Source organism: Eretmochelys imbricata, chromosome 3 (genome assembly GCF_965152235.1).
Source record: "Eretmochelys imbricata isolate rEreImb1 chromosome 3, rEreImb1.hap1, whole genome shotgun sequence".
Lineage (NCBI taxonomy): Eukaryota > Metazoa > Chordata > Testudines > Cheloniidae > Eretmochelys > Eretmochelys imbricata.
This window is the reverse complement of record NC_135574.1, coordinates 170,851,120-170,866,122: the sequence shown is the minus strand read 5'-3', so window position 1 is coordinate 170,866,122 and position 15,003 is coordinate 170,851,120. Positions and strand designations below refer to the sequence as shown.

Below are 15,003 nucleotides of genomic sequence, written 5' to 3'. Positions count from 1 at the left end.
GGGGCAGGGGTTCTCCTACTATACATATGGACTGCATTTAGCACAACGGGGCCATGATCCTGACTGTGGCCTCTGGTCAATACTGTAATAGACATTAAATAAGTAAGTATATGAGTAAGAGAGATGGCCCTAAACCACAATACCAACTGCAAACATTCCTGAACTTTTAGGTGTTTGAAATCCTGGTTCAGATGTTTGAAATCCTGGTTCAGATCTGGACTTTTTGAACTAAATTCAGTACTCAGTGGAGTTACTCTGCTGCTACCCCCATGTAACAAAGCAGAATGTAGTCCTTTCTCTACTTGAATATTTCATCTTGTTTAATTTGTGTCTGGCTTCCTAAACTCACTTCTGACCTCTCTTATATCAGTGTCTGTGAAGAGAAACTCCATTGAAGTTGATGGTATTATACCAGCATGAGACCAGTATAAGTGTGATCAGAACTAGACCCCATTATTTTCCCCTACATTACAAATACATTAATATTTACATTATATAATCTCTCTCTCTTCATATTTTTGAAGGTACCACTGGAAGAGAGAGGAAGGATGCATTGCTCTTTACATTGCTCAAGACCCAATACACAAAAGACCCTATGCCTAATTTCTGGGAATGTAAACTAAACATTGGTGATCAAAAACTTTATCCCACATAGATCATTTTAAAGATGGTGCTGACAGGGCTACAGTAAACAACTGTAAACTGAATTACATGTCTAATAAAAAGGTTACAATTAAATTTTGGTTTCAAGCAATAGATCCAATTAAACGTAAAGCTTGCATACTATATACTGCACGATAAACTGACAACTATGAGCTATTTGGTTAAAACGCAGAACACTCATTATTCCAAAAGAAATGTGAAACTGATTTAAGTAATGCAGCCAAATATACAGATTTATATACTTGATCTTGAAAGCTGAAGCTAGACAAATTCATCCTGGATATAAGGTGTACATTGTTAACAGTGAGAGTAATGAACCATTGGAACATGTACCCAGGGTTGTGATGGATTCTTCATCACTGGCAATTTTTAAATTAAGACTGGACGTTTTTCTAAAAGATTCGTGCTAGGAATTATCTGGGGGAAGTTCTATGGCCTGTGTTATACAGGAGCTCAGACTAGATCACAGTGGTCCCTTCTGGCCTTGGAACCTATGAATCTGTGAATCCCAATTACAGCAAATTAAAGACCTTTCCAAATAGGAGTCTCTTCTAGTAGCTGAAGGACTTCAGTGGGACGACTCATGTGAGTAATGGTTCCCCACTGGGACCCATAGGTGTGGCCCAATGTGACTACATTAAAGGATTTAGAGCGAGACCATACCTTTAAGTTACATTCATTTTGTGAGCTCAGGGGTGCACGTGTGAGATATGCAGCTGTCACATACGCAGTCCTGTACAGACAACTGCAGTGGGGTGGAAATGGGGCCATCACCCAGTCCCTACTTGCCATTTTGCAGCATAAGAAGGGGCTGGTCCTTGTACTCCCCTAACACCCCTTCAGAGACTGCAGTTGTAGCTGACCCTCAGTGTTTATGTTTTCAAGTAAATTAAAAGAGATCAAAAAGATAACAGTACAGCTTGACCTGAGCCTATGAAAATCTGGTAGGGAACATATCATGCATATCACGTAATACTTCATACAACATACAGTATTGTATGTATATCAACTGATATTGTGGCAATATGACTCTAAAGCACACAGATAGGTCTGGTTGTAGTTCTCCAAATGCCAAAACCTCATTTTAAGGTGACCAGCTATTCCTTCGAAAACCTGAAAGGGATACACCCTGCTAGTCCCCACTTGATTTTTACTTTGGAAATATCTGGCATGACAAGTGGTTTTCACTGGTTTCCTCTGGGGTCTCAAAGATTTTACATGGGCCTGCATATTGGATCCTTTTACTACTGAAACATTGAAAAACAAGTTAGTTAGAAAGGTGGTGTTACAAAATCTTAACATTTGTATGTTTGTGAAAGTCTAAAATTACTGTAGCTTGAATATTTCCAATTATACTAATAATGTAAATTAAAAACAGACTGTTCCTGCCTATAGATTTTCAGTATTTCTGCCTACCACCTACAGGGCTTATTAAACTGAGCTGTCATATCTCTTTTATGCTATTATTCATTCCTTTGGGGAGAAGATGTCAGATGGAATGACTTTAATCCTTAACTCTTATGGAATGCTCACTCTAGAAGCTTTTCCATTGGAGAGTACAACAGAACTTAATTCCCACTCACAACTGTGAGATCCATTGTGAATAACTGAATTTGGCTAATTAGGGTCCAGTCCTGCTGTGCTTGCACATGTGAGTAACTTTAACCATATGAATAATTCCCATTAAATTCACAGGAACTACTCATGTGACTAAAGTTATTCACATGGTTAAGCGGCACTATCTCCTCAGTGAGTAAGGGACACTCCTGCTCCTACTGAGGTCAATGGGAGTTTTGGCACCATCTTCAAGCAGGACTAGGATTAGGGTCTGACCCATAAGGTGTTGAGTATTCAAGTCAGCAGGGGCAGAGGGTGCTCATCACCTGGCAGGATCAGGGCTTGAGTGATCAAACAACAAGAAAAAGAAAGATAATCAATAACGTATGCTTGAGCCTGCTCAAGCCTGGGAGAAAGATTAAACCCTGTATGTACCTTTTTAGATATTGTAATGTTTTAAATTGTTTTCATTATAGTATTTAGAAATAACTTCCTTATATACTTTTGTCTTCTTTTATAACAACAATGGAGCCAGATCCTCCACTGATGCAAATTAGCATAACTTCATTGAAGTCTGTGGAGTTATGCCATTTATACCATTTGTCCAATTAAGTCGTAATTATATAAGTGCTCATGACATCACTGTGGTACTAAACATGTTAAAATGTGGGGACAATTAGAAAGAGTGCTTTGATTGGCAAGATTCTGCTGAACGTCGGCATCTGATCATAACAAACAGCCTGGTCCCACTAAGCAACTACTGCGATAAAAAGGAGTAATCCCCAGCACAATAAGGAAGTCACAAGTACTCACCAATGTTTTCCAGTCTATTGGAACAGGCATAGCGAGAAAATTTTCAGTGGGAGAAGCATATGTTTGGCCCAGTGAAATTAAAGTGCAGTACAGTTTTAACCAATAAAAAGAAATCATTCTCTATGCAACATGTAGAATTCACTGATAAATAGTGGAGCCTGATTTTAAAAAACACTGGATAATTTTATCATTAAGAACATTTTTACTTGAGCTATGACTGGTTTAAGAGTAACCAAACCTCATGTTTCAGTGCATAAACTGATCGCTTGTAAAGGATCAGGAAGGAATTCTTCCTCCTTGAACAACAATACAAGCAAGGGTGAATTTTACTGCTTCCTCTGAAACAGGGGTAGTCAATAGGCGGACCTTGGGCCAAATCTGGACTGCCAGATGCCTTTGAATGGGCCCCAAAACCTTTTTATTTACTACTTATTATCATCATTTTTTTAATTTTCTTCTCTGGAGTCTGGACCTTGACTATACCTTGACCAAGAAATTTGGACCTTGACAAAAAATAATTGACTATCCCTGAATAGTTCTGAAGTGTCAGGTTCCAGGCCCTACCAGAAGTAGGATATCAGACCAGTCAGCTCAGTGTTCAGAAAATCTGCCCTGTAGCAGAACCTTTGTCCTCCTACACACTAAGAGTGGTAAGTTTACTCACACGTGGTAAATAGATCTTACTCTGAGGTTATGTCTACACTAGAGAGCTTATAGCAGCACAGCTGTACCGATGCAGCTGCACAGCTGTGAGATCTCTCGTGTAGCCGCTCTATGCCAACGGGTAAGAGCTCTCCCATTGACATAATTAAACCACCCCCAATGAGTGGCGGCAGATATGTTGGCAGAAGAAGCCTGTCGGAAGACATAGCGCTGTCCACACTGGTGCTTATGTCGGTGTAACTTATGTCGCTCAGGGTGGTGTTTTTTCACACCCCTGAGCGACATAAGTTATACTGACATAAGTGGGAGAGTAGACATGGCCTAAATGTTGCACAGTGGAAGAAGTAGCCTCCCATTTTATAGTTTAAAATGCTCATTGTACCGTGCTTTCAGCTCCCCACCACCCACACTCACTTTATGGAACAGATGCATAGAAAACAAACTTCACATTCACATAAAGAGAGAGATAAATTGAGTTATCTATGCATTTTAAGAGGTTCCTACAAAATGTCATGTGTTCATGAAAGCTTATACTTTCTACATGGATTTTTCAGGGTTTTTTTGTGGCTACCAACCTAGACTGCATTTGAAGGAACAAATTCAAATTAGTTCCAGTTGTTAAGATTGTCAGTCATGGTTTATTTCTAACTGAAGACACAAATAGTGATGGAACTATTCCTTAACAGCACAACCTTCAAAATAAGAGCTGGTTAGACTCGAAGTAAAACAGAGCTGATGCATAAGATGAATTGACTTAAAATGAGTAACTAAAGGGCGAATTAAATTTCATACTGTATATCAGAAACAAAGGCAGGGCTGCAAAGACAGGGTGCAAACAAGCTAGCTAGTGGAAGCACAAACTGGGCTAGCCAATCAAAGACATTCAGCAAGTCTGAAGGGACAATCCAAAACCCACAGAAGTCAACAGCAGGGCTCCCACTGATTTTGTTGAGTTTTTGATGGAGACCTGACTCAGCAAAGTTAGAAAAAGGAAACAGGTTAGAAAAGGATTCAACATGTTCTGCTTGAGCCTGCTAGGTGCTAAGCACCCTCAACTTCCATTGTCATCCATGTGAGTTGAGGACATGTAGGACTTCACGGAATGCTCAGCACCTTTGCAGGATCAAGCACTGAAATAACAAAGTAAGTCAATGCACTGTTGATCTCATATCCTTCCTCAGAGCTCCCTAGTTCTGGGTTTATTATCTCTAGAAGGAGGCCCTGTGAGAGTTTGTCTTTTGACTTGGTATTGGTCAACATTAACTACAATCCCATGACCTTTAATAGTCTTAGTTTTTGCATTTAAACTTAGTCATTTGGGTAAAAAACCATACTTCAAAATGCTACCTATACCGTGAAGAAAAAAACCAGAAGCCCTGTAATCTATATTCAATAATAAGCTATATCAAATAGCATATCACACAAACTGATTTCAAAAGTGTGAACTTGAAGGGTTTGATGTTCTCTTTGTTTTCTAACAGTTAGTCAAAAGTCCATGTACCTGACCACTGAGGCGACTTGTGGGTGGGGCACAAAGTAGCAGGGTAGGATTTTTGGTATGGTTTTACTGGTTTGGGGAAGCAGTGTTGTACTTTGGTTACAGCAAAAGGCTGAGAGTCAGGACTCAGGAGATCTTGGTTCTGTTCCCCACTCTGTGACCAACTGAGCGGGTAGCCCTGATTTTGCAAGTGCAGGTACTCCACCCATACTGCGGTGGACCCCGGTGCATTTCTGAATAAAATTCTGTCCACCATGCAGCGTGACCCCAAATGTATAGTGCATGTGAGGTCAAAAGTGTGGGAGCACCATTCCCCCATGTTTCTGCCCCTGCTTACAGAAAGATGATATTAATGTAAAGTATTACCACCGTTACTCAGAAACAGCTAGTACCTGGCTTGGAGTTGCAATTAAAAATTTGAGAATATCCTTAGTATATCAGAGTAGTACAGAATGATTGTAATTGTATAGTTCTCATCAAGAGCAATAATGCATTCATTCAGAAGATATCTTAGTTTGATTGCTGGATTGAAAAATAATTTAAAAGACAGAAAGCCTACTGTGTAAAATATAAAGCTTGTAACAGATAGAGCCTGTGCGTTTCACTTCCAGTAGATACACTTCCACTTGTACACTACTTGTACTTTAGGTTTTATAGTTTGGGGACAGATCTGAAGCATCCAGTAATGCCAGACTTAATTTAAAACTTGGCAGATGTTAATGTAAAGCTTGAAGATTCAATTTATAATTTCAAGAGGTTAAGAGGGGGGAAAAAACACCAAAAAGCAACTGAAGCCATTTATAGTTAATAGACCTGGCACTATTTTTACTAAGAATTCCGAAGACAGCAGTGCATTGAAAAATTGAACTGGTGATGTAGGAAATAAGTTTTGATCAGGAAATGCAGACTCAATAAAGGCTCCAAATTCCTTTACAGATGGCAGTTGACTCCAGTTAAGATCCATCATATTTTTGATACTAGGGAGATGCTCTATTGGAGGCACTGAGGGGAAAGGGGAACATACTTGCACATGTGGTAGTTGTGTCCAGGAATTAGATGGTTTTGGGCGGAAAATATTAAAGAGATTCATTTGATAACAAAATGTCAGCTTCCTAGAGATGCCCAACCTGCTTACTTAATGCTCCAGTAAAGGATCAGCATTTTAAACAGAATGACAAATTAATTCCTTTCTTAGTGTTAGCAGCTTAGCTATGTATTGCACATTGGTGGACAAACTGGACCCCCTTCTCCTACAGAATTGTGACAGAATAAAATACAGACTGTTCTTGTAAGGGAACAGCTTCCATACCAACCTTCCATGTCAAGTACGTACACAAGAGAAATGCCGAAAAGAGCACAGGTATTTAGAAATTTGGTCACTCTTTCTAAAGTACTCAGAGGAGGATAGCTCACTAGCCAGCAAATCAGAATTTTTAGCCATATTCTTTGACTATTAACTTGATTCTGAACAAGTAATGTAAGATGTAACTTTGCCATAATAAAAAGTTAAGAACACAAAAGAAACAATAGAATGGATACATTTCATTAGATGCAGAGGTTCCATCAATTATAATAGTGCCATCGGTATCTGTGTCTTGGCACACAATACACAGTGGAGGTAATCAAAACACAGTCCTGCTTTGGACTGTAGGACCACTGATAGTCTACCTCTTGGTCTGGCAGTACGTTTACCACAGGATGACTACACTTGTTGTGACCTTTCCTGTACTGAAGAAGAAAGTCCAAACAGGAAAAACCCAGTGGGCAATTATTGGGTGAACACCACTATTTTAACATCAGGGTGAGTATCTGAACTGAGTTTTCAGAGTTCAGTCGCCCTCCCCCAGGTCATTCTTACCATTCAGTCTGGGAAGGAGTTGGTGAGTGTTAAATGAAATAGAATGTGTCTAAAATAAAAGCTTCATAAACAAAGGTTTGAACTGAATCCAAGCCCTAGGTGTTGGCTTACTCCCAAAGCTATGAAGCTGAACTACATCATTCAAAACAAATAGCTTCGAAGTGTGAATACACCTGTTTGATTAAACAGTTTGTGTGCTCATTTCAGTGCTGCTGGCTGTACTGACCTTGTCTTTCAACAATGCATCTGTGGGCTAGAAAGGAGGAGAGCTTGCTAGCAGTTGGAGCCGTAGGAAAGAGAAAATGAGCAGAGATTTCAGTTATCACTTGCAGCCATGAACCAGCATGGACCTACAACAGCAAACTGAAGGTGTGACACAGGGAGATACATGCTAGAGGTGATGATAAATTAAAACACTGTGCTATTCACAAAGGACCTGATCCAAAATCCACTGCCATTGACATCATTGTTTTGAATCAGGCCAATAAGAGGAAACAACAAGAGAACTGATCCTTTTCCCTCTTTTGCAAAGAGAATCAAAGCCACGGTCATCGAAAGACAGAAATGTAGGGCTGGAAAAAAAACACAAGAGTTCATCTTTTCCACAGCCCTGAGCAGAGGCAGAACCAAATAAACCTAGACCATTCCTGTCAGGTGACTGGAGATTTTAAAGAATGGGTTAGACAATGATGGGGATTCCACAACTTCCCTTGGAAGCCTATTCCATAGCTTAACTAACTTTATAGTTAGAAAGAATTTATTAATACCTATCTTAAATCTCCCTTGCTGCAAATTAAGCTGATTACTTCTTATCCTTCTTTCAGTGGGTATGGAGAACAATTGATCACTGTCCTCTTTATAACAGCCCTTGATGTTATATCCCTTGATCCCCCCCCCCCGCCCCCTTCTCCCCTAGACATCTTTTCTCAAGGTTAAACACGCCCAGTTTTTTTAACCTTTCCTCACAGGTCAGGTTTTCTAAACCTTTTGTTGTTTTTGTTGCTCTCCTCTGGACTCCCTCCAATTTTTCCACATCCTTCTTCAACTGCGGCACCCAGAACTGGACACAGTACTGAGGCCTCACTAGTGCAGAGTAGAGTGGGACAATTACCTCCCATGCTTTACATATAATACCCTTATTGATAAACCCCAGAATTATATTTAGGTAACTGCATTACATTGATGATTCATTCAATTTATGATCCACACTATCCCCCAGATCCTTTTCAACAGTACTACCACCTACCCAGTTATTCCCATTTTGTATCAGTGCATGTGATTTTTGATTCCTAAGTGTAGTGCTTTACACTTGTCTTTATTGAAAGTCCTCTTGTTGATTTCAGACCAGTTCTCCAGTTTGTCAGGATAGTTTTGAATTCTAGTCCTGTCCTCCAAAGTGCTGGCAAACCTCCCAACTCGGTGTGATCCACAGGTTTCATAAGCATACTCTCCACCCCACTATCCAAAGTCATTCTTGAAAACACTGACCAGCACCAGGCCCAGGACAGATATATCCTCCCAGTTTGTCAGTGAACAATTGATCTCCCTCTGAGTATGTTCTTTCAGTCGTTTATGCACCCACCTTATAGTAATTTCATTTAGAGTCTAGACCACATTTCCCTAATTTGCTTATGAGACTGAGTCTCTTTCAGGTATCAGAGTAGCGGCCGTATTAGTCTGTATTCGCAAAAAGAAAAGGAGTACTTGTGGCACCTTAGAGACGAACAAATTTATTTGAGCATAAGCTTTCGTGAGCTTATGCTCAAATAAATTTGTTCATCTCTAAGGTGCCACAAGTACTCCTTTTCTTCTTTCAGGTATGCTTCCAGTTTAGAGGGCATAGGTCATCTATTCAGTGACCAGAAACAAACACATATGATTTGGTGAAAAATTTGAAATGACAAAATAAAAACAAGCCCAGACATTTTGCAGAAAACCCATGAAGATTCCTATTGTTCATTTTTTACTGTTCAGCAAACATTTTCAAATACTAAATACATTTGGTAACATTTGTATTGATTTTCAAAGGGGACACAACCAAAAATTGACCAAAATTCAATATACTGTTTGCTGAATACTATTGGACCAGCTTTACTGTTAAATCAAGACAATAAAATTACAGCTCTGGACTTCACATTACTTTACTCCATCAATTTGAGATCAAAGGATGGAGAGGTGTGAGGTGGGGGGATAAGTGTTGGCTGCTGGTGACAGATGATTTATAAACCGAGTAGTAAACCCTACTAATAATAAACCCTACTCTTTTAACAACACTAAGCATCACTGCAAATGCTTAGCAAGGTGCGTTCGTCCCTGAAGAGCGTACAAGTCTCCATCAGCGGTCTGTCTCAGATGGACTCACTGAACAGAGCTCAGGGTATGAAGCAGGGGCTCTGCAGACCAAAGGATCCAGTCTAAGGAGGCGGTGAAGCCATGTGGCTTACCCTGGAGGAAGCGTGAGATCCCTTGAGGGTCTGGCACACTGAAAAGGTTCCTCCCAGAGACTGCTCCAAAGATAGGGCCATAGCTCTGATCCTTTGGATCTGTGGCAATCCTTTACCCCGCTTTCCTGTTTGGGTGCTACAGTGTGTGCCATACTTTGTTTTACAGAGTATATATGGCATTCTGAGTATCTTCACCTAATCATTAGTTTCTCTAAGTACCAGTAAGTTTTGTGCCAGAGCACGTGTTTTTAAGCTTTTTCCTCAAATCACATTTGGTGCATTATAATTTAATAATAAGAGATAGGAAGAATTGATAGCAAAGGCCGTATTTATTTATGGCAGACATAGGATGTATCTTGAAATGTTTTGATGGAGCAGTTACCTATGTGTTCTCTGGGGGCTGGCTGCATTCCATCCACATATACTGCTGGACAAGAGCAAAAGCAGAGAACTTTGCTGAGCAGCATGGCAAGGTGACTGCAGGGTGCTCTCCACCTAAAGGACCTCTGAACCTCAGAAATATGCCATATGGGGCCAGGAGGGGGTTTAACCTATAAGAAATTTGCAGTGAAAGATTAACTTACTTACCTCGTCTCTCCCATATCCTGGGACCAACACAGCTTCAACAAGGCACATTCTCCCTGCAAGCTTCCATTCCTTCAGAGGGAAGCAAGATGCAGGCTCAGAAAGCCTGGCATGGGAGCCTATGCACACACTGTGCTGGTGAAAGATGCCAGACTGACAGCCATGGAGAGGGAAGTCCTTTTTCTATCCACAGAACAGGCAGTGTGGGCTTCTAGGGATGCATCTACACAGGGCTTAAAAAACCTGCAGCGGGCCCGGGTCAACTGATTTGGGCTCGAGGGGCTTGCCTGTGGGGCTGCAAATTGCTGTGCTGTTCAGGGTCAGCCTGGAGCCCAAGATCTGGGACTCTGCGAGGGGAAGGGTCCCAGAGCTTGGGCTCCAACCCAAGCCTGAACAGCACAGCAATTCTTATCCTGAGCCCCACAAGCCCGAGTCAACTGACCCGAGCCAGCCGTAGGTTTTTTATCCCTGTGTAGACATACCCTAAGTGGCAGTGAAAGCTTCCCCACACCTACCAGTGGGCCGCCCCCTGACCATGAGGGACCTGCCATTAGTACTGTCCTATGCTCATTTGATCACTGATCTCTCAGCTGAGGCTGTCAACAAGTGTGCCAGGTTTCTATGATGTGGACAACTGTCTGCTGGGAACTGGACTGAGACAAACAAATTAAATTTCACACGGGCCAGGGAACAGCCATCTTCAGCTCTCCTTGCTCACTAGAATGTATATCTTTCACAGGCATCAGGAGTCACATTGTTTAAAAAAACCTACAGAAACAGAATAAAATATTCTGAGAAACTGGGCTTCTTGGTTTATTTTCTACAAGTATTTACACATCATTGTAGTGTTTCATTTAAACTATTTATTTTCCATACACACCTTTTTAATCATTTTGCACATGAAACATTTTCTTTTGTATTGATATTGGACCAAATTCTGTTCAGTTATAATGGTGTTACCCTAGATTTACACGACAGTAAGAGAGCAGAATTTGGCTCAAACCCCTCACCCTCCTCAAACACACACACACACAAGTACAGATAAACAACAACATAATGATTGAAAAAGCTCAGCGCATGGAGACAAATTAGATTAAACAAACACAGGGTACATCAAATTAAATGTGCTGTTTCTAATGTCCTGTGTGCTGTAGCTTTACTCTAATTGCAAGCCCAATACAAGACAAAACTAAAGCAGCCTGAGTATTGCTATATTATGAAATCTCTGGTTACAGCTACATTTGTCTTTGCAGCACTACTAGAAGCTATTAACCTTGCTCAATGGAAGTGACAGCTTCCAGGATGGTAAGACCTTAAGGAGACTGACTGTCTGGACACAGAATCATAGAAAATTAGGGTTGGAAGAGACCGCGGGAGGTCATCTAGTTCAATCCGCTGCTCAAAGCAGGACCAACCCCAACCAAATCATCCTAGTCAGGGCTTTGTCAAGCCGGGCCTTAAAAACCTCTAAGGATGAAGATTGCACCACCTCCCTAGGTAACCCATTCCAGTGCTTCACCACCCTCCTAGTGAAATAGTGTTTCCTAGTATCCAACCTAGACTTCCCCCACTGCTCCTTGTTCTGTTATCTGCCACCACTGAGAACAGGCTAGCTCCATCCTCTAGAGCACAAGTTATGACAGCAATGAAAATACAATTAAGAAACTCATTCTTGTCCTTTTGGAATCTGGTTGAGTGCTTTGTAATTAAAACTTGAATGATGAGGTCCAAAGGAATTACTTTGGTTAACTCTCTGTAATTCCTGTGTGTCTGAATTAGGTACTTAGGATAATTTGAGGTCTTTCCACCTTTAAGGTTTTATCTTGCACCACTGAAGTCTATAAGAGTTTTGCCACTGACTTCACTGGATCAGATTTGTTAAAGAAGAGGCAATATACAAGGAGGGAATTTGATACCAATAATGTGGCCCATATTGATTTTTATAGAAGTCCGACAAACAGAATGTAAAAGTACAACTTGTGAAAATTATGTTTCAGTGAATTAGGAGTAAAAACTAGCTTCCTTAGTTCATTTATAGGGTTGTCTTCAAATAAATGTAGTCCCTAAGATCTGACTTTCATTTATCCTACTTCAAGGTCCTTAGAAAAAAATGTTGGGAAAGGGGCAAGTATGTCTTCCACATACATATCTCATTTCTTACCTGCCCCCCACTTGGGTGTCAGACCTTGTGTTTGGGAAAAGAATAGAAATTATCTTGTTTGAAATTATCTGCCATGAGGTCTTAGTCAAGCAGGTTCATGCTGTGTGGATTTCCATGGCAACTACTGAACGTCACGCAAGTGTGCAGTTCTTAAATATAAAGTCCATGGAGATTATTAGGTACAGTACTAACTCCACAAACACCACTCCGGCACTGGGGATATTCCACAGTGGCTGGATAAACTGTTGTGTGTCTCCTCTATAGTGGCTGAGCGGAGAACCAGGTCCTGTTTTATTACAGACTTAGGAAATTTATCATGCTTCGCAAGAGACAACATTATATAGCAAAAATAACTGCCTACATTCTCTAGTTACAGTCCATGAGCCATGCTCATGAAAGAGACAAAGAACCAAATGCTATAGAGCATTTCTTCTAAGGCTGTGTCTACACTAGAGACTGATGCACCTGTGCCGCTGTAAGATCTCTCATGTAGCCGCTCTATGTCGATGGGAAAGAGCTCTCCCATTGACATAATTAAACCACCTCTGCCGAGCGGCAGTAGCTATGTCAGTGGGAGAAGCTCTCTCACCGACACAGTGCCGTGCACACTACCACATATGCCGGAGAAACTTATGTTGCTCAGGGGGGTTTTCACACCCCTGAGTGACATAAGTTTTGCCAACATAAGTGGTAGTGTAGACATGGCCTAAGTCCATTGCAATTTGGGTGCAGGGGAGCCACAAAGGTTCATGAAAGTTCAAAAAGTTATTTGTCCAAAGTATCTGGAAAATAAATACTCACCAATACATGAGCAGGAACCGGAGCAGTTCACAAATAATTTGCTAACTAAAAGGGGGCTATATTAGTTATAAACATTGGGCTAGAAGCCAGCATGCCTCACCCCCTGCCCCTGTGGGTGTAGAGACAGTGTAGCCAGCCCCTATATCATCTCCCACTGCAACCTCCATTGTAGTGGGGATTTTTTGGGATGGGGGGCAAGAAGTAGGCATGCTCCAGCAATCCTTGTGTTGTCCAGTGGTCACTAAGGGCTTATCTGTGTGGTGACGTAATTCACACTATAGGTGGCGGTGGGGTGTATTTCTTAAGCACACTAATGTGTTGCATATTAATCATTCCACGTTGACCCTGCTGGCATTCACTAAAACAGCAGTTCTCAACCAGGGGCCTGAGGCCCTATGGGGGGCTGCAAGCAGATCTCAGGGGGTCTACCAAGCAGGGCTGGCATTAGACTTACTGAGGCCCAGGGCAGAAAGTTGAAGCCCCGCCACCCCAAGCCTCGCCCTCCGGGACTGAAGCCTGAGCAATTTAGCTTTGTGGGGTCCCTTGTGGTATGGGGCCCCGGGCAATTGTCCTGATTGCTACCCCCTAATGCTGGCCCTGGCTTTTATATGCAGAAAAACAAGTGTGTTGTGGCACAGGTGGGCTATGGATTTTTATAAAAAAAAAAAAGGAGTACTTGTGGCACCTTAGAGACTAACCAATTTATTTGAGCATAAGCTTTTGTGAGCTACAGCTCACTTCATCGGATGCTGTAGCTCACGAAAGCTTATGCTCAAATAAATTGGTTAGTCTCTAAGGTGCCACAAGTACTCCTTTTCTTTTTGCGAATACAGACTAACGTGGCTGCTACTCTGAAACCAGAGTTTTTATAACATGTTGAGGAGGGCCTCAGAAAGAAAAAGAACCCCTGCACTAAAGGTTCCCTAGTGCACTTTAAGTGCCTTAAAGCATAGTAGGGAACCTTTAGTGCATGCCAGGGTCTACACCAGGGGCGGGCAAACTTTTTGGCCTGAGGGCCACATTGGGTTTCAGAAATTGTATGGCGGGCCGGTTAGGGGAGGCTGTGCCTCCCAAAACAGCCAGGCATGACCTGGCCCCCGTACCCTATCTGGACCCCCCGCCCCGCTTCTCACCCCCTGATGGCCCCCTCAGGACTCCTGCCCCATCCACCCCCGTCCCCAGCTTTGTGTCCCCTGACCACCCCCAGATCCTCCGCCGCTAACTGCCCCCACCCCTAACTGCCCCCCACTACCCCATCCAACCACCCCTCCTTCCTAACTGTCCCCCCCCCCCAGGACCCCTGCCCCATCCAACCACTCCTCCCTGTCCCCTGACTGCCCCTGGAACCCCAGCCCCTGACTGACCTGCCTCCCCATCCAATCCCTCCTCTCATTCCTGACTTCCCCCCCAGGACCCCAGCCCCACCCAATCACCCCTTCTCCCTGACTGTCCCCGGAACCCTTGCCCCCATTCAAACCCCCTGTTCCCTGCCCTCTGACCACCCCGACCTCTATCCACACCCCCGGCCCCTGACCACCCCCCGAACTCCCCTGCCCTCTATCCAACCCCCCTCCCCTGCTCCCTGCCCCCTTATGGTGCTGCTTGGAGCACCGGTGGTTGGCGGCGCGGCTGCTCCAAGAGAGGCAGCCGTGCTGCCTGGCTGCACCCAGCCACGCACCACGCAGCACAGAGCACTGGGTCAGGCCAGGCTCTGCAGCTGCGCTGCCTCAGGAGCTCGCAGCCCCGCCACCCAGAGCATTGCGCCAGTGGCTCACTGCTGGGGAGGGGGAACAGTGGGGGAGGGACCGGGGGCTAGCCTCCTAGGCCAGGAGCTCAGGGGCAGGACAGAACGGTCCCGTGGGCCATAGTGTGCCCACCTCTGGTCTACACAGACCAATTAATGCACAACAAGTTAGTGAGCTTTAGAAATCACACTCCTGGAGTATGCATTGACATACCG

At 42.9% G+C, this 15,003-nt stretch overlaps 1 protein-coding gene across 1 annotated transcript in view; it reads left to right on the top strand.

The window, feature by feature from the left end:
• The window catches only part of HAAO (3-hydroxyanthranilate 3,4-dioxygenase), a 56,893-nt gene extending 56,252 nt beyond the window's left edge, over positions 1–641 (top strand). The window contains exon 10 of the mRNA XM_077811967.1: positions 525–641. Within this exon, the coding sequence (XP_077668093.1) occupies positions 525–603 (79 nt within the window). The 3' untranslated portion in view covers positions 604–641. The remainder of the gene's footprint in view (positions 1–524) is intronic.
• Positions 642–15,003: the final 14,362 nt, after the last annotated feature.